At 39.8% G+C, this 27,491-nt stretch overlaps 1 protein-coding gene across 2 annotated transcripts in view; it reads right to left on the reverse strand.

The window, feature by feature from the left end:
- FBN1 (fibrillin 1) overlaps positions 1 to 27,491 on the reverse strand; it is a 238,049-nt gene that overhangs the window by 110,751 nt on the left and 99,807 nt on the right. For both annotated transcript variants that reach the window (XM_054701293.1, XM_037502430.2), the window contains exons 6-8: positions 13,685 to 13,882; positions 10,181 to 10,306; positions 1,673 to 1,798 (exon numbers count right to left, since the gene is read on the reverse strand). In XM_054701293.1, the coding sequence (XP_054557268.1) occupies positions 1,673 to 1,798; positions 10,181 to 10,306; positions 13,685 to 13,882 (450 nt within the window). The remainder of the gene's footprint in view (positions 1 to 1,672; positions 1,799 to 10,180; positions 10,307 to 13,684; positions 13,883 to 27,491) is intronic.

Here is a 27,491-nt window from a genome sequence, read left to right on the forward strand (position 1 = left end):
AAATTATCAGACTAGGAAATAATTTCTGATCAACCACTCTGCTGAAGATACCTACCAGAAAGCATGTGCTCATCAGGACAGTTTGGGGAGAAAAAGGACATGAATTGTACATGTCATTTTTTTCACTGCTGCTCCATCATCTACAGATAGATCTCAGAAAGTCAGGTAATTGGGTTACCACCACTTTTTTCTAAGGAAAAGTTCAGATTTGCTTCTCCCACTAATTGTAGATGCTCAAATGTCAACTGTAAGAGACTTCCCTCAGCTTTTGTTATACGTGACTAAGTGAAAAGGAATTCAGAATTTCAAGTGCAATTCAGTTTGGGTCTGAAATTCATGGCCTGTGGTGAGGATGTGAAGCTGAGTGTCTTTGAAAATATGGGCCAGAAACAAACATCAAAAGACAGCACTGGTCTCTCTCCAAGGCCACACGCCACAGACATCCTAATGCAGCTCTCCAATAAGGAATGACTCATTCTGATAGTCAACAAATACTGATTGAGCCCTTAGCACATGCAAGGAATGATGCTGACAACTATGGGGGAATAAAGACAGCAGTTTCTCGTCTTTAGGGACAGTGAACAAATTCATATACAGACACACTGTAAGAATTGCCCTGTAAGGCCCTTATGAAAAGTGTCTCCTCAGCTAAGGGGGAAACTGCTTTCAGGTAAGTTGTCTGGGACATTTGCATGAGGAGAAGCTTGAAAGGGGGTGTCAGTTGGGAAGAGCTTCCTGAGCAGGCAACATGTACAAGGAAAGGCAGGGAGGAGTCAGAACCAGTGGCCCATTGGGGGAGAGAATAGGGCTATGCCAACAAGGCTGGAAGGAATCAGGGAGAGAGGCTCCTTAAGCTGTGCACTTTGGAACTTGAACTTTATTCTAGAATATGGGACTTTGAGGAAAGTTTTAGCTGTCATTAAATGCAATAGTTGTCAAATGTATTTTTTTAAACAACAGAATCCTCATTTAACTGCTATTTTACATGGACACCTAACAGCCACCCAGCCAAAGGCAGTTTCCCGGAGTGTGTATAAGGGGGGTCTGGGTGGGAGCCAGGAGCCCTTTCCATTCAGCCTCCCCCTTTTCCTTGTCACCGCTTCAACCCCAGCAGCCCTGGAGGGCTTTGCAGTACCTGAGGGATCCATGGAACCCAGATGAAAACTACTAACTTCCAAGTCCTAGTGGAAAACTGTCAGAGATTTTTGAGCAAAAGAGTTTCTTAATCAAAGCCCTATTTTAGGATGATAAGTCTGATGGGGTAGATTGCAAAGAAGCCAGGAAAGAGACCAATTAAGAAACTATTACAAAAGTTCAGACCTAAACGAACACAGGTTCTGGGAAATGACTGGAGATAGGGTCAAAAGGGAGAATAATCAGGAATGGCTTCAAGATTTGATACCCACTTACCTGTAAAATTAATTTATACACCAAGGACGTCTGGAGCATCTCCAAATCATCCCTGTTTTAAGAGAGGTAGAAAGCCCAAGACAAGACCAAAAGCTGCCTCTGTTTCTTATGAGGTGCTCAACTGATTAACAGATTTCCCCACAGACGTATGTTTTATCTCAAGTGAGAAATGGTAAGAACCCCTTGATAAACTTGTTCAGAAAGATGTTCATTAGGGTAGTGATTTACGGAAACGATGCACGCTGTTTATAACTGCACCCACCTATGCATCTGGTTCCATCAGAAGACGTATAAAAACCAGGGGGACATTTGCAGAAGTAACTGCTGACTGTGTTTGTACATTCTCCTCCCTCACAAATTCCAGGAATAGTGCTGCATTCGTCGATATCTGGAACATGAAGAAGAGTGAGTTCAGAACATAGCATAAAACTGCTTATCATGACAATGATTCATATGTATCACAAATCCCATCCCATCCCCAGGAACAGTCATCTCTGCCGAATAAAAGCTGTCTATAAAATAGTTGATTCAGGGAGTAGGTGCTTCTTCTGTCAACACAGGCTTACCCAAAGAATTTACCAAATACAAGTGATTAGAGCAAAATAAAAGAAAAAAACTCTTCAAAATCTACAACTGTAGTTTCACCAAAGAATTATAGAATGCCTATATTACAAATGTCATTTATTTTAAAATTTTGTTTTTCCTGTTCTCTCCATGTTTTGCACTGAGTTTAGCCCCCCTTTTATTTACTCTGCATCATGTCCTGCATTTTTTCCAACTTCATTTTCTACAAAGAAGATACTCAAGTGCTATAGAGAACACCATATGGTCTGAGTATTGATGAAGACCTGGTGGATGTGGAGTTCTCAGGGGCACCTGAACTGCCATTTGATGGTTTTTATGGGTTCAGGGGTGGACACTGGAATTCTCCACCTGGATTCCCCCCTTAAGGGAGGACTTTCCTTAGCACTGGGGATTCTGTCAGCAGACAGCCTCCAGCTTCCAGCTTCCTCGTGGACTGCCTTAGCTCAGAGAGCAGTCTCCCCCAGATTACAGCTTCCCCGGAGTCCAGACCCCATGACTGACAGAGAAGCAGGAAAAATGGTCAATGTGCCCCAACGGGGATAATTCTGAAGACCATTTCAACCCCCCCATCCCCATGGGGTCAGCTAGTGCCATAGATGGGTTATCCCTCAGATCCTGAGGGAACTGGTTTCCTTCACTTAGGCGGTAATTACCCCCTAGGATAAACATGACCTTTTCAATCAAGGGGAACTTTTCAAGAACCAAAATCACATACTGACAGCTGTCAAGAGATTGGCCCCAGTGAGGGAAGAGAAGAAACTGAGAACTTATTGCTTTGGCTAAAAATGAGCTCAGGGCACAGGGTAGCTGCATGGCCCTATCTCTACAATGAGGGGGGGCTTTCCGCATCAACCAAGAGAGAGTATGTTTCCCCCAAGCTCCCTGGGACTACTGCAATGCCCAGGCTAATACCGCTGGAACTCAGGAAGGCTTCAAGATTAAAAATAAAAGCATGTCTTTTCCAGTTTAAGTACCGTTCTTCACTTATAAAACAAAATAGAGTTCAAAGTGGACCAAACTCAAGTGTCTCCTGATTCAAGTACACCCTGCTAGTCAAAAAGACTGCGGTGACACTGTTTACATGCAGTTTAACCTTTTTAAAAGCAAAATCCCCATCCTTCTGCACTAGACTAGAGGCTAAACCAAACAGTATCCCACTGCTTACATTACAGTCAATGCTAACGTAAACAGCGCCGTTATGGCGAAGTTGTGTAATGGTGAAGGTGCGTGTTCTTTGCCAACGGATGTCAATTTCACAGGAACCAGTGAAAGTCAGGCAAGAATAAAGCCTGAGATTCTAAGAAATGGCACACCTCAAGTCATATTTCAAGACAGCTCTTTGACATCAATCCTCCTGTATTTACCAGCCATATTCCTAATTGAAACCAATAAAAAAATACCAAACAAGCATATTCAAATATTCTACAGAATTCAATAACCTCGTTTAAGGATAGAGCAGGACATAACTACAACACCAAGGTATTGAAAAGAATGTTCCTTTTGCAACAAGTCCCTAAAATTCAGTATCTGAGTCACATAAACCCAATCAAAGGACAGGTACCAGTGTCTATTAAAAGACGATTTTTTTCCTCCTGTAGTGAAAATGACTGCTACCATCCTTATTAAGGGCACATAATCAAAATTCAAAGGCAGTTATTTGCATGACATCATAGATCAGAAAATGTTACTTAAAAAACAAAATTCAGGCCTCCCTGGTGGCGCAGTGGGTTGAGCACAGCACTGTGAAGCTGTCCGTAGCCTCTGCAGCTGCAGGTTCAATTCCCAGACGGCCAGGGAGAAACCCGCATTGTGCTGCAGACCTCTCCTGCCGCCCGCTGCTCCCCTCAGCAGTGTACTTCTGTCCTTCTGCCTGCTCTGCTCTGGTGAATTCTCTCACCCTCCCACACCTCTGACTGTACCCCAGTTTTTGTATAAATAAATAAATCTTTAAAAAATTCATTTTGGCACCTGGAGGAAATGTTTTTCACATGCTGGCTAGGTTACATTTGTACCCTTTGTTGAAAAGTGTAATAATAGTAAGTGGCAGGCATTTTCTAAATATTTTATGTGTGCCAGCTCATTTAATCCTCGCCATATAGCCACGATTTTAAGCCCTAATTCCTATAATTCTGGTGCCCAGGCATAGCTTTTAGAATATAGGAGATCTTCAGAAGACTGGCATGAGTAAAACCCAAAATAAGAGCAAAAAGCTTCCTTCATGCTATGATGTTAAGCCCAAGTCTCCAACTGACAGGAGTTGGGCAGGGGCCAGGGGGCAGGATTTCCACAAGAGTGCATGCCCTCAACTGTCAACAGGTCAAGACATACACCGCAGGGAAAACCTCTCTAATTTTCACACAGATAAAAATAAAACTAGACCAGGGCAAAGTGTTCAGTTGCAGGAGCTTAAATGGTTCTGAATTCCCTTCGATGTCAACTTTTCAGGGATGCACACTTTTTCTTTCCTGGCTGTGGGGCCTTTCTACTCTCTGAACCAGTGCTGCTGGGTCCCCTGGCTGTGTGGGGGGCCTTCATGCCCAGGCTGTGGTGATGTCCCTGAGGTAAGAGACAGCAGTAAAGCATGCGAATGGGAATCTCTTACGTTCTCAAGCTCATCCATACTATTTTATTATTTCTCTGGACTCTGACCACACTGTGTTTATCTCCTCTAATAGAATTTCAGGGATTCCAAATCAAAAGAATTTGAGCACATTGCTTTCTCAGCATTTCTTTAAGTTGGTCTGTATCAAATACCAGCTGTAAAAGTAAATCAGTTTGGGGGGCATGGTGGGAAGTGTGGCCTGGCTGTGAAGAGCTACTTCTGATCTTGGGACACTTCTCCCTGTTTCCTTGGGGCAGGACGGAGAGGTTGAAGGTGCAGGGAAGCAACAATCCCTTGATAGCTACCTAGGCCTTGCTGGCTTCTTGCTGAGAGCCTCAGAAAGGCAGGTCCACTAGTGGCAGGTGCCTCCCCTCTGGAGTCCCTGTCCCTTGTTCTTCTTCCTCACTCCCTCCAGCTCATCTGCTCTCCCTGGGCATTCTTCATGACCCTCAGTCACTTTCCTAGCCCAGGGCTCCTCCAGCAGGAGAAGGACTATAGAGGACATGATTGGAGGATGCTTGTCTCAGTTCTGAGCCAGGAATCTCTGGGACATGCAGCTGTCCCAGAATCTCCACCCAAGATCGGGGACATCTATGAATGAGTGACGAGTAACCGTAAGCCTGATCCTAACTATTTAGATTACTGAAAAAGTAAAGAAAGAAGTTAAAAATTGTGGCAGCTATTTAAAAAAATTATGTGACAGAATAATTATGAACACCACCGAGGCTGCGAGATGAGCTTTGCTTTAGATTGAAATCCAGTGTTAAATGTGTGACAAAACACATTGATTCTTAAATTACGTATATAAAAAAAATTGATCAGGGTCTCCCCTGGTGGCGCAGCGGTTGAGTGCTGGTCTGTGAAGCTGCCCGCAGCCTCTGCAATGCCGGTTCGATCCCTGGCCACCGGCAAGGGTCCCACATGGCACGCAGACCTCTCCTGCCGCCAGCTGCTCCCCTCAGCAGTGTATTTCGTCGGTCTGCCTGTTCTGTTCCCCACTCTGGCTCTGGTGAGTTCTCTCACCCTCCTGCACTTGTGACTATACCTAGTGCTTGTATAAATAAATAAATAAATAAATAAATAAATAAATAAATAAATAAATAAATAAATAAATCAATAAATAAATAAATCAATAAATAAATCTTTTAAAAAAGTTGATCATACTATTTTATATTCACACCAGCTATGCCAGCTTGCATGGTTTCTTTGTCAAACTGATCACAACTGGAAGTAAAAAGGGTAAAGAGAAAGTCTGGGAAAGAACCATTAGGTATCTTGTTCAGTCTCCTCATTTGAAAGCTGAAATAACCTGGAGCTGGCAAACAACTTGTCCAAGATCACAAAGAGGATGAGGCACATTACCAGGACTAAGGCCAGGTGGATCATATTCCCAAGGCTTTTATGCCTATACCACAGAGGTTTTGTCAGCAACTGGACGGGATGCCAGTGACCTTGAACAGTGAGAGTTAAGGGCTGCAATCAGCTAGCGAGGTCAGAGCCACATCTCTGATAAGCTAAGTGGCCCCAAGAATTCTCCATAGTACCTAAGAAAATTAGAGTGATGAATAGGAAGTAGCCATCAGATAAATGTGCCATTATTCTTAGAAAGGAGGAATCTTAAGGTTTTTGGCTCACTTATTAGGGAATACATGGACTTTGTAGCAACATTTTTTAAAAAAGTCCTTTGCATCATGCAGTGTTATTATAATTGCGAAAGGCTGGGCTGGCAATAATCTAAATCCCCAAAATAATAGTGGTTAATTAGGAATGCAAGGGACTTCGTCCAGAAATAAAACTTAATCCTATAATTATACTTTTCATTTCTTAATTTCCTCCCACAGTAACCTATGCAAATATGGACTTGGTTTCCAGAAAGAAAAGGCTTATGTGTTCTTTCAGTGTGCACACTCTAGAATCACTGGAAAAATCAACAACGAGGTGAGCTTGTGAACTCTGTTTCCCTTTTTTTCAAATCACAGCTATAAATCTCAATCCCTTTCTTCTTAAATGTATGAAGATGTAATCAGTACTAATCACTTCAGCTTGTTAATTTACACTTCAAATGTACTTAAATTGTGTGCATTGATAAAAAATCTGGTACATGATTTTTTTTAAGTTTTGAGGAAAGAGGGACATTTTAATAAGCAAGAAAGAATTCTTCTAAAGGAAGATCTTGTGGGAAGACGTCTTCACCCTCACTGAGGGAGTGAAGGTTACTATCTTTGAAACTTGCCAAAACCAATTTTTTTTATCCAACTGGGTTTTTTTATTAAAAAAAAAAATTACTGTGGGCTTCTGGGTACACAGTTCCTTCCTCTCCAAGTCAAGAGGAAGATACATTCAAAATGCTGCTAGAAGTTATACAGAGGTTCCAGAACATTTTCTCCATTTAGGCCCGACCATTCCAGCCAGATCTTCTGGAATTCCCCTCCATTCACCCTCTGCAGAGCATCCTGTGCCCAGAGTTATGTCACTCCCACAGGCCAGCTCTGGATTTAGGAAGGGCAAGGGAGTTGAAGGAGGGGGCGCAGCTCACCGAGCATTCTCAGAGGACTCTCTGATTACTTTCTGACCAGAGTTAGGCAAGGCAAGGATGCCCACACCAGCCTCAGGCCAGGGAACATGTAATACTAACAGGACATTCACTTCCAGTATCAGTTTTGCATAGAAAAATAATATAGATGGGAAAGAAACATCATCTGAATTTAATGTAACAGTAGTTGGCAAAAAAAAACCACAAAGGCCTTGCCAAAAATACTCTGTTTTTATCTTGCTACTGACTTTAGTATGCAGGTGGGAAAAAATAATTTTGAAAAGGATTAAGTAATTCTCCAACTGAATTTTGGTCCATCAGATATGCTATCATAATAGGTTTGGTAGCATTAATTTTGCATCATTTTTCTTTTCTTTTTTTTTTTTTTTTGGCATAGAAATGGGATGTAGGCCATAGGTGTAGGGGGTGAGAGGATTCACCAGAGACAGAGTGGGGAACAGAACAGGCGGGTGTACTGAAATACACTGCTGAGGGGAGCAGGGGGCGAGACAAGAGAGGTCTGCTGCGCCATGTGGGTAAGCTCCCTGCGCTATGTGGGTTAGCTCCCTGGTCTGATCAAATTCAGGCCCCTAGTGGTGATAGCACTGAGATTTAACCCCTAGGCCATCAGGCAGACCCCTGCATCATTTTTCTTTCAGTCTGAGATGCAAATCTGCACATCTTCTATCTAATCATCCATAGAAGGTGATCTATCCTGACTGATGTCAACTAGCTGGTCTGAGAGAAAGACAAGGGATGAAGGAAAGAATTCTAGACCAGGCTGGAAGCCATCATAATCCCAGAAAACAAAATACCAGCTGGAAATCATAGGGACTATATTTGCTCTAAATCTTGAAGCTCACTCTCTCTCTTGAAGCTGAATAGGATTAAGCTGAGAAAGCAAAAAAATAATAAGACACAACCCATTATTTCCATATGATAAACCTAATAGCTTACTAATGTCATAAAAAGATGTATATGGTAATATTTGAAATTCTATACCATAATATTTTAAATATGTCAAAATATTAGGAAAAATAGTTGTTAAAGTAGAGGTAATAGTTTAGTTCTAGGAAAGAAGACAATGTAAATGTACAGCAATCACTAGGATAGAAATCAAAAGTAGTATATCTAGGAACTATCTGAATGACCTCAGAAGGGGTGCTTAACATACCAAGACATAGTTCCTTAATTTACATTGTGAAAGGGCGGGAGTAGGTAATTTTTTTGTTCCTTTCAGTGTCAACATTCGCTGCTTCTTAGATGTACAATTCAATTTCTGAAATACATTGGTCTACAGAGAGTCACATTTGTTCTTTGAAACTTCCAATGTCTATAAGAAGCTCTACTTCGTTAGAAAGAACTTACAGAAGACAGTTTAAGAAGGCAGCATTATAAACTCCATGGCAATTTAATAATTTAAAATAACTCTGACCCATAACGAGAATTCTATCAGAGTTAGACTACTCAATTTCAGGGCAAGTAAATATTAAACTTCTGATAGATCATTTTTGAATTGTACCTCAACTTTAGAGCTGCCTTTCTTGTGTAGGATATACCATGGCAATCAACAAAGAAAGATAAATGCTCTGGGCCTCCCCGGTGGCGCAGCAGTTGAGCGCTGGGTTGCAAAGCTGCCCGCAGCCTCTGCAACACCGGTTTGATCCCCGGCCACCGGGTGAGGGTCCCACATGGCGCGCGGACCTCTCCTGCTTCCCACTGCTCCCCTCAGCAGTGTATTTCATCATTCTGCCTGCTCTGCTCTCCGCTCTGGCTCTGGTGAATTCTCTCACCCTCCTGCACTTCTGACTGTACCCAGTGCTTGTATAAATAAATAAATAAATCTTTAAAAAAAAAAAAAGAAAGATAAATGGTCTACTCCTCATCAGTACAGTTGAGGAGTATAAAATACAACAATTGCTTCTCACAATATACCTGCATCTAAATGACACCTGATATCAAGCCCGGTAAAGAGAGTTGCAATATGGGCTCAAGAGAAATATGGGTTCGAGAAAACTGTTTGCAGTGCTTAGAAACCACATATATAAGGTACCTGCCCTCATCAAAGGAAAGAGAGTTCTATGCTGCCTACTTATTTCCTGGATGTTTCCCTCTCATCAAAAAGTACTTACTATACTTGGAAGTCAGGCTCTTCCACACAAGTGGAAGTTATGGCAAATATGGGGCCTTCCTGGTGGTACAAGGGGTTAAGCACAGCACTGTGAAGCTGTCCTCAGCCTCTGCAGCAACCAATTGCCAGCTGGCCTGGGAGTTACCCACATGGCGCAGCAGACCTCTCCTGTCTTGCCCACTGCTCCCCTCAGCAGTGTATTTCAGTAGATCTGCCTGTTCTGCTCCCCACTCTATCTCTGGTGAATCCTCTCACCCCCATTCCCTGCACCTCTGCCCTGTACCCTAGTTCTTATATGCATAAATAATAAAATCTTTTTTAAAAAAGAAGTTATGGCAAATATGGACACATTCTCTATTCTCCCACATTTTTAGAAGCTCGGTCTATAAACTAAATGCAAGTATCTAAATTTACCTTAAGTTATTTTTTGTTTGTTTGTTTAATAAACTAACAAATTACCATTTGACAGGCAGAATAGAAAATCCTAATCCCGTAGTAGGAGCATAAAGGGGGAGTTCCCAGATGGCTCCAAAATCTTAACCAGAAAAACATCAGAAGGTACGTCATTTTGAATGATATGTAATGATCGAATTTAAATGCATGTCCCTAGGACTATGCAAAAACATGTGTCTTGAACATTTTAACCCAAATATTGGTTCAAAAATATTTCATGTTTTAATATTTAATTTGATTCAGATGGGTCTCTTATTTTGGGTCTATAAAAGTGGAAAAAGCTGCAGCGTTTTTTTTGGTTCAATAGCAAAAAGGCATATTATTTCTGGTAAGGATATTATATTTACACATTCACAGGAATGACAAAGACAGAAGGATTTAGGAACAATTTGCAAAGAAAACTTGTCACTGACTTGGATTTTGCCTGTCCCTCCAGCCATTAACTGCAAAGCATGATATTTCTTACCTTCACATTTTTGTGACACTTCATTAAATTTGTGTCCAGCTGGGCATTTGCACTCAAAAGATCCAACAGTATTAATGCAATTTCCTCCTTGACAGAGCCCAGGGATGGCCTGGCATTCATCCACATCTGTCAAATTTTAGAAAGGGGCGGGGTGGCAGGGAAGGAAGAACAGGGAAAGAGAAAAAGGGAGATTGGTTAAAATTCACATAAAATTCATCAGAGAAGAAAATGTAATACTTTTTCTACCACATTTAGGTCAATGAATTATTTGTGTATTATCATACAAAATATTTGAAATATGATGAGAGAAATGATTACATTATGTGAAAAAATTATTTGATTTATATAACTTGGTCAATAATGTTCAACAAGTAGTCATAGTATTATTTATTTTCCCACTTACCCATCTTCCCTTAGGGAGAGAAGACTAGACTAACTTTTGTGGGTTTTATTATGTATGATGCAAAGTACAAAGACACAGTGATAAAAAGGTTGATAGTAAGAATTAGTTATTCGAGTAATCCTTAGAATCAAAATGCAACACACATTTCTAATAAAGCTGTCTTTAGAAGTCATATTGGAACAGAATTAATTAAGCTCACCCAGACATGGAGGCAGCCTATACTTATTTGCAAATTAATTGCAAATTGTTCACCTTACAATCTATAGAATCGTCCTGCACAGTAAAAATTAAGTAACACAGGAAATTAAGCCGGGGGTGAGAGGATGAATGTGCAGTCCCACCTGTATACTCACCTTGCTGGCAGGGCAGCCACCAGAGGGACTCTTTGTAAAAGTAAACCAGATCATCTCCCTCCACAGCTTACAACTCCACTCTGTACTAAGTCCTGGAAGATTCTATCTGCTCCTCTACCCCTGACTTCAGCCCCTAACTGCCCACTCTCTCACTCTTCTCTAACCACACCAGTTTCCTTGCTGATCCTCAAATATACCAAGATGCACCTCTCAAGGGACTTTGTAGTTCTGGCCCCTCTGCCTGGGGGCCAGCCTCTCCCTCGGTACAGCCACATGGTCCCTGAGGCCCCACCCATCAGGCTTTGCCCCCAGCCACACTACAGCAGGAAACCTTCCCTAATAGCAATATCTGGCCCTCCCCTCTGCCCTACTGTTATTCACAACACTTAATGTTTTTTTTCTATATAAGACAAAGCACCAACTGACCTATTAACTGTTTGCTTTGTTTTATAAGCAGATTATCTTCCATACAAGCTTCCAGGGAGCATGTTCTTTGTCAATTTTGTTCAGTGATATAGCCCAGCACCTAAGGAATGATCTGTGGTCCTACACGTGAGCCCACATATTAACCTTCCAAGAACAAAATTAATCATCCCAAGCTCATTACCTTTCATTAGAGAGATTGTGAAAATATATGCACATTCTCCCCATCTCTTCATCCTTACCATGTAAAAGTCTCATTTAATGAGGAACCCCCAGGGAAGCAGTCAAGTTTTTCTCTTTCTATTTTGGGTATAATAGAAATCTTAGAAATCTGGAAGCCTACTGTAATCTTTAGTTTTACTCTTTATTGTGTGAGGCAGGAGAGTTACTGCTGGTTACAAGAACTCCATAAGCTGTATGCTTGAGAAAATTCATACTAAAGGAACAACAATTTATTTCTGCATAAAAGGGTCAGCTGCTATTTTAAATGGAATGCTCTGTCCCACAAATGAATTACTATATGTGAAAATTAATTATATTTTATAGCTGAGCTCAATGCTGTCTTAAACTATAATTTTTCATTTTCTTAATATGTCGAATATGTTTATTGGAATGTTATTTCAAATGACGATTGTCCATATCACCGAACTAGATGGCCTTCTTGGTCATAATTTTTGGCCAAGAGGAAAGATGTATGAAAGTACTTCTCTCTATACATTTTAGGACTGAAGACAGAATAAGCTCCTTTATGAACCCATTTGTCCACAACCCCTCATATCTGGCCCAAGGACTAAAAACACAAGTGAGGAGAGGGAGCCCCAAACTGAGAGCAGAATCTCTCTCAAAAAAAAAAAAAAAAACCAATCAAACATGAAGACTGTGTCATTCTCCAAGTGGCACTATAACTGCCATTTTGATTCCATGGGTTTTCACAATTTTTTTTTATAAAAGAAATTTTTTCTTGGGTGTCAAATAACAGAATTCAGGAAGGGACAAAAAGGAAAATGCTGGAAAAGTCTACATTGTATGAAATGAAGAGCAAAGCTAAAAATCTGCAGCTCTCCCTTCTCTCTCCTCATTTTCCTGCCTCCAGTTCTCTCAGCACCTCAGCCACTGGTCATGACTCATGGACAGGCAGCTGGGCACTCAGAATCTGGCTTTCCGGTCACTGTCAATGAGTTCATGGGTATTTGCTGACTTCAGAAAGCAAGACCGAGAATTTCTTCCAAACTTAACTGGGACTTTCTAAGGATGAGACAAATAAAAAGGTGCCAACAAAAGGGGGAAGTAAACTTACTCTTTATCTTATAAAATCCTACAAGCTCCCCCTTTGTAATTGTAGGATTTCAAAGTAACTGCTCCCTGCTCCTGACAGTCAGAAGGAAATGTTCCAGGGCATGGGAAGGAGCTGTATGTTATACATAGAAACCAGAGGCTAGGACAGTGTGTATCAAAAGTGGAATTCATTGAAGGATAGCTTAATGGAGACCCACTGAACTGTGTGATTAAGCTTGAATTCTGCTTTATGGCATATTAGCCTTAGAATTAACACCTAGAACAAATTCATACTAGGATCGATTTGCCTCGGAAAAGCATACCCTGAATTTTCCAAAAATACCGTAACTTGCTAAAAAAGCATCGAAGATGTCTAAAGGAAACAGATTCAGCCTGGGAGTTTTCAATCCCATCAGTTTAGCGCAGAGCTGCCTCTGTTCACTTCCTCCTGTTTCCTGCCAGACATCCAGACAATAAAAGAATTTGTACAGCTGGAAGAACAGGAGTAAAAGCCAAGAACAGAGTAAGTGATTCTATGGGAGGCAGAAGAGGCAAGTAGGCGACATCTGGGGATATTTAAAACTGTGAAACAAATCCTAATTTATTTCTGACTTGTAAAAAAAAATATAATGTGGCATGTAAAATGGAGAGAGGAACAATTTGCTTTAGGTCAACTAAGTACAACCTACGAGATACAGAACTCCAACTATTTCAAATGAAGGAAAAAGAGATTAAGAAAAAGAAAGTACCTTGTTCACCAGTTCTGCTTTGTGTTTATGCACTGTGCTGCTGTAAACAGAACCTTCCCACCCCCTGCAAACACCGCCAGGATCAGAGGGGGAAACTGCTGCTGGCAAGGAAAAATCCAGGGCGCCCAGCTGCTCTCTGGTGAGCCACACTCCTAAAGGCTAGGTTGGAGATGGTGCTGTCAGCGAAATTGTGAAGTTATGTCTCTGACACTGCTTTTCCATTCTCTCCAACTTCACTTGAGAATGGCTCCCCAGGACAAAAAAGACAAGGCCATCAATAACTCCATCATCCGGGCTTTACCTTGACAAGCGCCTGTGCGGATGTTAGGAATGAAGCCTCGGCGACAGGGGTGGGGCTGGGCAGGGCACATCTCACAGGGGTGGCCCCAAGCTCGGCCGACGGTGGCACAGCAGAGCGTTTTGGTACAGACAATTCCGCTGAGCTGTCCCTGGCACATCTGGTTGCTGACCACAGTAAAACACGGGCCCGTCCGGTAATCTGAAAACAAAAAATGAGAACTCCATGAAAGTCCAGAAGAGCAGGAACCAGCCGACAGAGGAACAGCTGTACCCCATCTTGCTCGACTCCAAATGGCATTCGGTTGCAGGGATAGAACCACACATGACTGACTGTGTGATGCCTGGGGCAGACTCATTCTGCCTCTGACCCCCATTTTCCTCATCTGCAAAATGGGGATTAAAAACACCAGTTCTTGTCCACATTGAAGATGCTATTGTGCAACTCAGATGAGCTAAATGAAAATATGTCACAACTATGATGTACCAGACAAATATAGCATAATTATATTATTACTACACTTTCCTTCACTCGAGAAAATGCATCAGTGCCTCCTACAAATGAATTTCTATGCCAGATGCAGAGAGCTTACGCTCTATTATTGTTCAGATTGGAGAAAGCAAAGAATTCCAAAGTTTGCAAAGATCAAATCCTAGTGCCTTCTTCTTGGGAATTTCTTGAACAAAAGAAATGATTACCTGTTTCTTATGGATTAAGTCCATCTTATTTGAAAAACAATAAATGATAAATTGGCCAATGCAAAAGACATTAGGTCCTTAATATAAAGAGTGAGGATACTAGTCTAAAATCATTGTAACCTCTGTACAAAAGGACCATCAGAAAAGAAACAAGGATTAGCTAAAGATTCACATAGTCTTACCTGACATAAGCATTATATTTTTCTTTTTTTTTTTTAATTTTGTCATTGTTCATTTTTAAACAATATTTGCTTCCCCAACCTGCCAGGTGGAGTCCCCATGTATTTTTCTTTTCTTGGTAAAAGGACCAAGGTCACTATGAATTAAGTAGCAAACAATCTATAAAGATTAGGATGGAGTAAGCCCAGAGGACCAAAGCCAAGCTGTGCTCAGCATCCCGTGAGAGAAATCGGGGCCATAATAGCCCTTTCTGTTCTACAGTAGCTTTGACAGATAAGGGAGGCAGGATTGTGGCAAGACTCGTGGGCACTCTGCCACTACCCAATATCCCATGCTTCTTCAAGTCATTTTTGGAAGTGCACAGAGTGCTTCCTGTCAGTGTAGGGATGCATAAAATGATCCCAGTAAGTTCCTCTCATCGCTGAATTCCATAGTTTTATGAAAATCACTGGGTATCAATGAAATCACTGGGTTATGGTTTAATTTTTATTTTCTTCTTGTTGCCCAATGGTCAGAGACTTACAATTGACTGAGGACAACTCTTCATGAGGGTACTAGAAAGAATGAACAGACTGGAGCAGGACAACTTTGGGTAATACCTGACTCTTACCTGCCATGTCTCTACCCTGTGTATTCTCTCCTGATTTCTCACTGTTGTAGCCCACTCTATCTACTTCCTTCAGTTATAACCCTTCTGCTCCCCATCACTAATTGCTCTTCCTCATTCTCCTTTCTATCTTACTGGGATGAGCCATCTGTCTTAATGGCACTGCCCTAATGCTCATGCTGGAACTCAAGTCTTCTAAAGGATTCCAGAAACAAAATATCACCCAGTGAAGTGTATTAAAAAGACTAGGCTCAAGTTGCAGTAGCATGAGAGACAATCCAAACTCAAGAGTCCCCATCTTCTTATCACGCCCCCCATATACTTACCAAAGTATATAATGTGTATGATGAATGGGTTGCAAAATGAGTTTAAATGTTATAGTATTCATGCATTAATGTGAATTTTTTATTAAAAATGATAAATGTACCAGACACATGATTTCCTAGGTATGTCTGCTATAATGAGGATGAATTAAAAGAAAACATATAATTTGATTTAGAGAACAGTATTAATATGCACTAGTACAGGTGATATGCAAACCAGCCAAAACCTGTGTAGGCAACCCTAAACACCGCTAGCCAGCACTTTCTTCCCAAAAACTAACCTTAGGTGGCTGCTCCCCTCAAGTCTACTTGCTCTGACCCCACCCATCTCTCCAGCACTATCTCCTGACACTTCTTCAATATATTTCTTTATTTTAATTTGTTCATGCTTTTTTTTACTGTGATAATTGTTTTGGACTTTTATGTAGTCAAATTCTAGGTATATTTTAATATACTTCATAATATGCCAGATCTACTAAAGATCTGCTATCTTCTCCCATAGATACTAAATTCAAACATGAATACAAAAAACATTAAGGTATTTATTTATTTTTTTGTTGAACTTTTTTAATTTTATACATTTTTTACATTATTTTTCATTTTGGCACAATGTAAGCGTTTTCATCCCCATATAATTCCCACCTCCTTGTTTTGATCCTACCCCCCGTAGTGTATCTCTGGTTTACAGTTGCTTGTTGATTTTGATTTTTACTTTATTATAATTAGGTGTTTTCCTGGTCCCTTATTTAGGTTTCACCATAGTAGTTTGCACAAAATTGCTTTTAGATGCAATAACCACATGGACAAAGTGAAATACTGAAGTCATATTCTTTGGCTCAGTTCTTCCTTCTCTGATATATGGCATTCTTTTCTATTTTAATATTTTATCATGCATTTTTTCCAATTCAAAAATAATCATTTCAGATAAATGGGAATATTCAGTAACATCTAAACAAGAAAATAAAATCACACGACAATGCATCTAAAGAAAACTTTAATAACATATTGGTTATATTATCTTAAATCATTTTACATGTGTGCATGTCTATTTTTAATCACAAAACAGGGATTACAAAAATAAACAATTTTGAATTCTGCTGTTTTTTCTCAACATTGCTAAAAGAATTTTCCCATGTAATTAATACTATTCTGAAATGATTTTAATTTTGATTGAAGTTATAGCATAATTCAACCAATAATTTCCTTGCTGTGTTTCTTTTACATTGCTTCTAATTCTTCATTACTACATACACTATTCACTATACATTACCAATGATTCTTTTTAGGATGAAAAATGTTTAGTCTCATAGAAGAATAATCAAGATTCTTTTTTTTTTAATATTAAATTTTATCTTTATATTCCCCCATACAATTGCAAACGCCCCATTCTGACCCCAATCCTTCCCCTCCCGCCCCCCACCCCCCAAAAAGTGTCTCTGGTTCATAGTTTTTTGTTGATTTTGATTTTCACTTTCTTATATTCATTTTCCTGGTCCCTTATTTAAGTTTTCTAGATTCCTGCTATGAGTGAGACCATCCGGTATTTTTCTTTTTCTTTTTGGCTTATTTCGCTGAGCATGATCCCTTCCAGCACCATCCATGTTGCTGCAAATTGCATGTGTTTATCTTTTTTGAATGCTGAGTAATATTCCATGGTATATATGTACCACATCTTCTTGATCCAGTCATCTATTTTTGGGCATTTGGGTTGTTTCCAAAGCTTAGCTATTGTAAACAGTGCTGCTATAAACATAGGGGTGCAGGTGCTCTTTGGAATGGATGTTTCTGTGTCCTTTGGGTAAATACCTAGGAGTGGAATTGCTGGATCCTATGGAAGCTCTATGTTTAGTAGGTCCAGAAATCTCCACACAGCTCTCCATAGTGGTTGGACCAGTTTGCACTCCCACCAACAGTGCAGAAGAGTTCCTTTTTCTCCACATCCTCGCCAACATTTGTTGTTGCTAGTTTTTTTAATATGTGCCATTCTCACTGGTGTAAGATGGTATCTCATGGTAGTTTTGATTTGCATTTCCCTGATTACAAGTGATGTTGAACATTTTTTCATATGCCTGTTGGCCATTTGCATTTCCTCTTCAGAGAAGTTTCTTTTTAGCTCTTCTGCCCATTTTTTGACTGGATTATTTTCTTTGTTGTTGCTGAGTCTCATCAGCTCTTTGCAGATTTTTGTGATCAGTCCTTTATCATTAGTGTTGGGTGCAAAAATGTTCTCCCAGTTGGTGGGGTTTCTCTTTGTTTTTGTTATTGTCTCTTTTGCTGTGCAGAAGCTCTTTAATTTGATGTAGTCCCAGCTGTTTATCTTTGCCTTCACTATCACTGCTTTGGGTGATGTGTCTGTAAAGATGTCTTTGATGTGCAAATCCCGTAGTGTTTTGCCTATATTTCCTTCTATGTATTTTATGGTTTCAGGTCTTAAGATTCTTATGACTATACATGTTTCACATCTGAGGCAAGATAAATGACAGCAACAAAATCTTTATTTAAAAAGTAAATAAACCTCCCCATTCAGGTGTAAGGAAGAAAATTAGATTTTTTTCTTCTTAATTTCCAGAGAAAATGCAAATGCTATAATCAAGCAGATTCACATTAGCATGCCATTTTCATACTTAAAAAAACATAATGGAACATGAATTTTAGCTGAAAATTCTCTCTTCAGTACTGCTTGTATTTGAATTCCCTCTTCATTTGGCCAAGATAGCTTATGGAATTCCCTTTTATGTGAAAATTACAAAGATTCAGGATAGGTGAGAATATGGTGAGTAACATCAGCAAAATCAAGGCATGCTACCCTTGGAAAACCCAAGTTAGTCCTGTCTGACACTACTTCAGACATGTATTCCTCATTAGAAGGTCTTCATAGAAAGACAGTAATCCTTAAGATCTTTCCAGGGACAGGGGATTATGCTTAGTGAAGTCAGAAGGAGAAAGACAAATACTATATGATTTCATTCATATGTGGAATATAAAGAAACAAACAAAAACAAGCCAAAACATACCCTTGAACTCTGACAGCAGAATTGAGACCACCAGAGAGAGTTAGGGGATGGGAGCAAAGCGGGGTGGGGGCATTGTAACAGATTTAAATTCTGTACGTGGTCTGGCCCTATGGACTATGGTGGCGGGTTATGGGTGTTTTGGTGGTGGGGCATGGTGTAATAACATATATCTGAAGAGGTGTTAACCTATACCCCTAAAACAATGACAGTGTTGGAAACCAACATTATCTCAATACACACTAAAAAGAAGGACTGTCCCAGAGTCAACAACTTCTTGCCCTCATTTCAATTTGAAACATGTGAAATAAAATGGCATTTGTTAATTCTGACAGTATTCATTAGGCATCTCCGGAACCCACAGGGACCCATCTTTATTAAAGAGATAACAGAACCTGTAGACTTAATTTCTTTCCACACTAGATCCTTATCACTACAGTCGAAGAGAAGAGCCCACTCATTTGACAGTGCTGACGAGTAAGTGGACTTAAATGTATTTGTATAACCCTGTTGTCAACAAAAATTGCTGATTGCAGAGGGACGGGCATGATCTGGATGGAAAGAACTGACTCTAAAAATCCCTTGGCAGGTGAATGCTGTATTAACGTGGTTTTCAAATGTCATTCTGATTTGGTGACATATGCTTTTCGTCCTGTGCTTCATTTAAATTGCCAAAATTATGCTGTTTTTAGTCCAATACTCCAACCACAGAAAAAAATCTGCCCACACTTGCAATTCCTTACTAATAATCCAATTATTTACAGTTATTCCCATAGCACTTACATGATACTAAGTGAAATTTAAATACTTTAAAAAAAAAAAGATAGGGAACGTGCCTATTTCATTGCTTGGGTAATGTCTGAATCAATGCCTCAACATAAATCATTATCCCTAATGTAACTAAAATATAGTATTAAAAATAATTTGTTTGCAAATTGCTCTACAATCACCTCTTTATAAGACCTTCATGAACTAGGGAGACAGGGCAACCTTTTCCAAAATTAAAATGCAATTTTAATTGTTTTTAATTGGCTTAGTCTAGCATGGCCAGTTTCATGGGAAATTCTGCATCTACATTTTCCCATTTTGAGTGGTTAGGCTCCAGGACCATTCCTCGGTCCCAAAAGATTTGGCCCCAAAGTTTGGGATTGGACCAATGTGTCTAACCCTTAGCTCCTTCCGAGCACTACCAATTTAGAATGTAGTGGCCTGCAGTGTTATTTCACTTTCATTTTTAATCAGTCTTCACCCTGAAACAAATGCATCATTCACAGAGAAAGAAAATTTTGTGGTACAATGGATTCTTGTCACTCCTGCCCAGTCACTAAACCCCAAACTGCAGGGAAGGCACAAAGATATAATTTGGAGCACTAGGCTCCAATTATTTTAAAACCTTCTTTTCATAAAAATTACATTAAAAAGAAGGAGATATCAATTTATCCAACACAGAGTGGGTCACAGCACGCATCTTCCTTCCAGGTAGGCTGGCTCGGGACAACATTCGACTCCTACTATATGGAAATTCAACACCATCTTCTGAGAAAACTGTTCAGAGACCTTTCAGTCTGAAGAAAATTAAAGCAAAGAAATTCTATGAACATAATCAGGCTCCTCATCTCTGCTACTTCTCATGTAATCATTCCTAACCTTGGGACATAACCAACTCTCCTGGGGAGCTTTATGCATAACACTGATGCCTGGGCCTCAACCCAGGTAATCCACAGGTCACCCCTAGAATTCAACACAGTAGCTGTGGTGTAGAGCCTGGGCATCTATCTTTTGTAAAATTGCCCCAGAGTAGTTTTGCCTTCTAGATCTCTAAATTAATTCTCTCTCTCTCTCTCTCTCTCTCTCTCTCTCTCTCTCTCTTTCTGCCCCCCTTTATTTCTTTCCCTCCTTTCTTTCCCCCTCCTCTTTATTGAAGAATGCCTATGTTTCTTCATTAATTGGAGGTGTTTGTAAGATGGTTGACTGCTTACTCGAAACACTAACTCTAGAAACATGAGAACTCCATAAACTAGGATCACTGACACCAAACACAACCCAAGATCTATCAACCAGGACTGAAACTCTAATCAAAGCAAAATAATATTCATTTCCATAGTATTGATTGATTATGAGGCACTTTACTATGTTTTTTGTTAATTGCACCCCACTGTCCTAGAAACCAAATTCACATTTCTAAACTCTTCCTCACCCCCACCCCGTTGTTACAAAGCCCACTTATGTACAATACATCATGCCATTCCTGAGAACTCTCACTTGCAGCTCCATGTCCACTGCTGGAGCTGGGACCTGAGTGAAGCTGCAGGGGGATTCTCCAGCTGGGACACTGATCATATTTACTATCAATGATGAAAGCTGATCCTGAGTTAAGTCATCATTTCCCCCAGAACAGTACTATCACAGATCATTTTGAAATACTTCTATGACTCCTGATTTGAAGAAAGATAAAGTATTAACATCGCCTCTGAATTTATGCCAAAAGTAGTCAAACCTTAATCTAATCAAGTAGTCAGACCTAACTGCCAACTTTTGGGACAGCCAGGGATAGATAAGTGACACTACAAGGGAAAAAAATCAGAAAATCCAAAATGTGTGATTTTTTTCCCCAAAGCAATTATCCTGAATTTTTTCAAAAGTAAATAACCCCTTTCAAAAAAAAGTAGGTGGAGGAATTATTTTAGATTTTAGATTAAAAAGATGTAATAACCAAATCTTAATACTGCCTCAAAAATAGACAATTGGGGAAATTTTGTATGGATTGGATATTTCATGATATTGTAGAATTATTGTTCTGTTAGATATAAGCGTATTGTAGTATGTATGTGAGAATGTTCTTATTATTTAGAAGTGAAGTAAAATGATGCATGAGATACAATTTTCAAATGATTTGGCAAAACAGACCAAAAATATATTTATATACATATATTTACATAATACATATATACATAGAAAGACAAAGACACACATATAAGTGCAGAAATGTTAAATATTTAATGTAGGTGAAAGTTATACCACTACATTTTATATTGTTATTTCAACTTTAATGTAAGTTTGAAATTTTTCATAATAAAAATTTGAGAGGAATGAAAATTCCTTTTAGGGCTAATTTTTTTTCGTTAATGAGGAAATTTAGGTTTACAAACTGTATATGACTCAAAATAAGATTGCACGTTCTCAGATGCAAGTCCCCACACCACACCCACCATCAAGGCACCCACAGCTCTCCACCTTAGTCCACTGGGTCCCCTCCATTCTGTATTTCCCCCCAGCACCTCCAGTAACCACAAGTCTGCAGGCAGATTTCTAGGGTTTGTTTATGGTTTGGTTCTATCCGACATTGTTTTGTTTCTCTATATTCCACAAACATCAGTATTTGCTTTTCTCCTTCTGACTTATTTCACTAGTGTTATCTTTACAGTTACTTTTATTATGGAATATCACCCCTCCCATTTCGTTCAAGCAGGTATTTTCAAAAATATTTTCCATTCCTTACCTTTCTATAAAATATTATGTGTAAGATTACCTATTAAACATGGTTTACATAATGTTATTAAAGACTCTGAACTTTGGGCAAATTTTATTAAACCACATTATATAAAATTTTTATCTTCTAGCAACTGTACTTGAGTACAAATTAATTACAACCAACAGTATTTTTTAAGCATTGTAGAAATAAAGCATAGGGATAAACACAAAGCTATTTCCATGTTAATGTTTTCCCCAACTTTTAAATACTTAAAGTATTACTATTAAAAATTACAATACAAACATCCTTTAAGACAGCAGAAGCAAGGTGATTTATTGGATAGTTTTTAATCTAAGGTGCAGACTAAGCAATTCAACAAAATCCAGGTCTTAGCTGTATGGGACCCAATTATGTATAGCAGCCATTCAACTACAGAAAATTGTTACCACATTTTATTCTGTTCCATGATGAAGAAAACAGCAAGAAATCTTGTTCAGGGAAGAGAATATCTCATTTCTAAATAATAATTTACCTGACATTATTTGCTCCCTCATTGTGCCATAAGTCATTACTGATTATTATCCCCGCCCCCCAACCGCCCTCAGTTATCTCTGCATTACCTTTAGTGGAAAAAAAAAATGGGCAAAGTAGAACAAAATCAAATTCTAGTTTAGGTGATATATATTTGCCATCAAGACAATAAAATCGTAAAGAGTATCTTCATTTTCAGTGGTCTGCAAATTCCACTTTGCAGCTGGTTCTGATTTATACACTTTTAAAATGGTTTGTACGAGTGCCATGTTAAACCAAACTGCCGTTTTACCACAGAGCATCAACTATTGAACAGCAAGACAAAAACAATAGTATTATATAACAATTTGATTTATTTGCATTTTTATATTCTTTCAAAAGCACCAAGTATAAAATATTCTCTACAATCCACAAGCAAGATTGAAAAGGTAAGCATAAAGGGTGCTGTGATCAGTGATATTAAATCCTTAAGTGTCCAGAACCACCATATTCTTAGATCAAACTGTGTATCTTAAAAGTGCTATGTAATATAGTTTAATTTCCAGATATAAGTTCTACAAAAAGTGGATTAAATTTCTAAAGGACCTTACTAGAATTTTTATAGTGAAATTTGGAAAATTATTATTAGAAATGAGATTTTCACATAGAGAAGGCAAAGGCCGAAGTTATTAGAGGGGTAACAGAATAAATCGATTAAAAATGTTTCCACTGCAGGTTCCACTAACATGAGGTACCCAGAGCAGTCAAATTTGTGGAAACACAAAGCAGATTGTGGCTGCCAGGAGCTTGGGAGGGAGGATGGGGAGCTAGGGCTTAGCACGCACAGAGTTTCACTTGGGAAGATGTGCAAGTTCTGGAGGTGGACAGTGGTGACGGCTGCACGACAGTGTGAACGTGCTTAGTGCCCCTGAACCATACACTAAAAATGACTAAAGTGTGAAATTCATGTTATGTGTGTTATGCCAAAATTTAAAAAAGCTTATTGCATAAAATAAGACATTTGACTTGATCAAGCTCAACTTTACCATGGTAAAATCTAATCAAGGGTTTCATTGTTCACGTAACAAATATTTATTGAGCCACTGTGCTGTATCAGTGAGCAGTATGGGAAACAGTCCCTGCCCACATGGAGTTTATCATCTGATGGAAGAGGGAGTTAATTGTTCAGCACATAAAAAACCATTTTAGGGCCTCCCTGGTGGCGCAGTGGTTGAGTGCTGGGTTGCGAAGCTGCCCACAGCCTCTGCAGCGCTGGTTCGATCCCCAGCTGCCCCCCGGCCACCGGAGGAGGGTCCCACATGGCGCGCAGACCTCTCCTGCCGTGCCCGCTGCAGTGTACTTCGGTCTTTCTGCCTGCTCTGCTTCCCGCTCTGGCTCTGGTGAATTCTCTCACCCTCCCACGCTTTTGACTGTACCCAGTGCTTGCATAAATAAATAAAAAATAAATAAATAAATATTAAAAAAAAACATTTTAGATTTGAGGCAGTGATTTAGTTCACAAATGAAATCAGCATTCTATTGTAATGGAGGCTAACTGAGTATATGCACATTGGTTAAGAGTTAGTAGAAAAGACTTTTTTGAGGAGGTGACTTTTAAACTAAAAGTCTAGGCCTCCCTCGTGGCGCAAGGGGTTAACACACAACCTATGAAGCTAACCGCAGCCACTGCCACAAGTTCTATCCCCGGCCAGGGAGCTACCCACATGGCGCAGCAGGCCTCTCCTGACTCTCCCGCTGCTCCCGTCAGCAGTGTATTTCAGTCAGTCTGCCTGTTCTGTTCCCTGCTCTGTCTCTGGTGAATCTTCTCCCTGCCCCCCAACCCCTCCGCCCCACACCTCTGGCCTGTAACCTCATTCTTGTATGCATAAATAAATCAATCTTTAAAAAATAAGTAAATAAACTAAAAGACTAAAGGATAACAGCAAGCCAGCAGTGCAAAGTGTACGTGATTTCCAGGCATGAGAGACAGCAAGAACTGTGGCTGTGACCGGGGAGATGCCTGGCTTCTCTGGGATAGAAAGAAGGCAGCAGAGCTTAGAGAGAACATGCAGTCAGAAAGTGGTCTGGGGCCAGATCACATAGCCCATTCCAGTCCACAGTAAAGAGTTTGGAACTGGCTCTACGTTCAGTAATTTTTGAAAACATAACACCATGTATTGTTTTAAAAGAGTGCTGCTTCGAGGGTGCAAGAGTGGAAAGGAAATGTTTGCAAGGAGGCTTTAAAGGAATTGAGGTGACCTATGGTAGGGGCTTGACAGAGGTGATGGCACAGAAATGGAGAGAAGCTGGCAGGTGGGGGAGGTACTTGAGTAGTAAAACCAACGGTACCTAAAGATGAATTAAATGTGAAGGCTAAGGGAAAATGAAAGGACAAGGATGACACCTGAGCTTCTGGCTTCCATAGCTTAATATTTGGCCAGGCATTTACTGAAATGGAGAATCTGAGAACACCTAAGCTCTAACTACAAACAGTCAGTATAAACGTTCTTCACATTTTTAGTATCAAGTGCCAATTGTAGGACAGGTGATTTGATGAGATTGGTCCTGTATAAAACAAAATTCCCTGTAAATCTCGATGCTATCAAAAGAAAAACTATATACAGAGACATTTTATGTTAGTCTGTGTACTTTAGTTTTATCTCGAAATTTCTTGTCTATCCCTTCCTCTTTGCAGTCAGGCACTTACCCATATCATATTCCGATTTTTCTATATAAACTTTATGGTTGAAACTCCTACTTCAAACACATTTGGCCAATTCTTGCAGAAACCTGAGTGCTAAGTACACAGAGTCCCAACCAACAGTATGTGACAGAATCCTGTGTGGTGGATGGGATTTCCTCCAAAGGAACTTCACTGCTGCTTCCATGAAATGACAGGGCCTGGGGATCCAACACCACTAGCATCCAGCTGCCAGCCCTGAGTTCGTTCTACAGGAAACAGATACACACCACATTCCAGTGATATTATCAGTTCTCAGAGATCTGGTGAAAAACTATAGCAAGGACAAAAGTTCAGCCATTTAACCACAACTAACAAATGTCTCATATAAATATGGGTTTTCTATACTATCAAGCTAGATCAATGCCAGCGAAACAGTTTAGATAAATTGGTTGGGAAATGTTATTTCTAGAATTGGCATTTTACCAAATATTCATTTACTCACAGGTATGTGACACATAGGTAGTTCATGTCTCTCCCTCTCTGTCCCTGCTCCCTAACAATGCACACAAACCACCAAATGATGCTAATGTACTGCAAGTAGTTCTCAAGGTGACCCTCGTAGTCTCAGAATTTTTCTTTGGAAGAGAGTGTCTGATGAATGAAAAATTCCTGAGACTGTTTCCAGCTCAGGGTCTGGCACTAAACTCAACTGAAGAAAGACAAGTTGGAAGACAGCACTAGCATTACTCAGAACACGTGAGAGAATTGTGCAGGGAGGGGCCTGGAGGCCAAGGGATGGGAGAGGCAACAGTACCAAGATGCAATCATGAGGACTGAATCATTAACACAAGAAGATTCCTGACAAAAACCTGTGCATGTTCAGATATCAAAATATGGCAGAAGATTGATTTTACAAGAAACCAAAGACTATAAGCATTAGAACCCCAGAACTGATTTTTCTGCTGTTATTTAATGGTCATCCAGTTTAAAAACCTTCCACATGGGCTGGCAATGTATCACTAGCTGGGCAACCATGCTGCTTCTGGGCAACTTCACTGGTAACATACAGGTTTTAATGTTCTGGGATATTTATATGTTTTGAAAGTGAAAACTGTTTTACAGCATTAGAATAACAATTACAGAAATATGCACCAGAGCTTTGGGAAATAATTATGTCCCTGACATCCCAGGTAAATGATCTGAAGAGCTAAGTATTAATACTATGCTATATAGCCCAATCTGTTTTTAGCTTAGTTTTGCCTAGGGGAAATTAGTGGGGAAATGGTGTATGGCTCAGAAATTTCCTATAGAACTAGAAAAAAATCTAAAGTTGTAGCTAAAACTCTGAGATCTGCAACTATTAAACTGTACTATCTGAGCACTATAGGGGCACTGTGCTTTTCTGTTTTCTCTTACCATTACTGAAGATTTACATCAGTTTGGCCAGACACTGGGGTTTCATCTGAGGCAGCTAGTCAGATATGTTCAGAAAGTGCATATGGTTAGAAAATAATGAGACAGCATTAAAAGTGGTTTAACATGCCCCATGAGGCAAGCCATACACCACAATTTTCTCCAACTGTGGAAGAAAAAACAACTTGAGCCAGATTTTTGGTTCTCTGGATGTATGAATAGATCTATATTGTATTCCCTTGGATATTTACGAAGCATGTTAACGATAATTAAAATTGAATTTTCCAAACCTTGAAGGGTAAAAGTTAGCAATATAATATCAACGACCTTGGAGAGCATTATAGTTCAACAATCATCATTTCACCATCCTGGGATTGAACTAATGATAATCAAAATTCACAACTTCTACAGGAGCAGCTACTCATAGATTCTATGCTCATGCAAATACCTTGTAATCAAATATACATTCTGGTTCCTTCTGTAGTTTTATGCCTAAAAGATAATACTGCTAGTCTTTCAGCATTCACATTTCTCTAGTTTGGGGTTATGAACTTAAAGATCACAATTGGAACTCAGGAGGTCAAAAGGTGCCCTGAGATTGTACATAAATCACTCATAGGTTTATGGTAAATCTGGGCACAGGAAAGTGGGCCTGGCATCTGAATGCCAGACCCAAACAGGGTAATAGCATATTCTCTTCCAGAAATGTGGGATTGGGATTGAGAAGCACTGGTCTTCCTCTTTGCAGGTGGCTGGAACCTCAGGTGATTCTACCAGTGGAACAGTGGGCCATTATGTATTCATTCAAAAAAGTGGGCTATTTGCATAGAGGAGGGTCTGCAGGGGAAAGCAAGGGCAGAGAGCATGTGGCTTCAGCAAAATGCTGAGAGCATTTGGTGCCTGCTGTACCACC

The sequence above is a fragment of the Talpa occidentalis genome, unplaced genomic scaffold, assembly GCF_014898055.3.
Source record: "Talpa occidentalis isolate TD23 unplaced genomic scaffold, MPIMG_talOcc4v2.1 talOcc4.11, whole genome shotgun sequence".
NCBI lineage: Eukaryota > Metazoa > Chordata > Mammalia > Eulipotyphla > Talpidae > Talpa > Talpa occidentalis.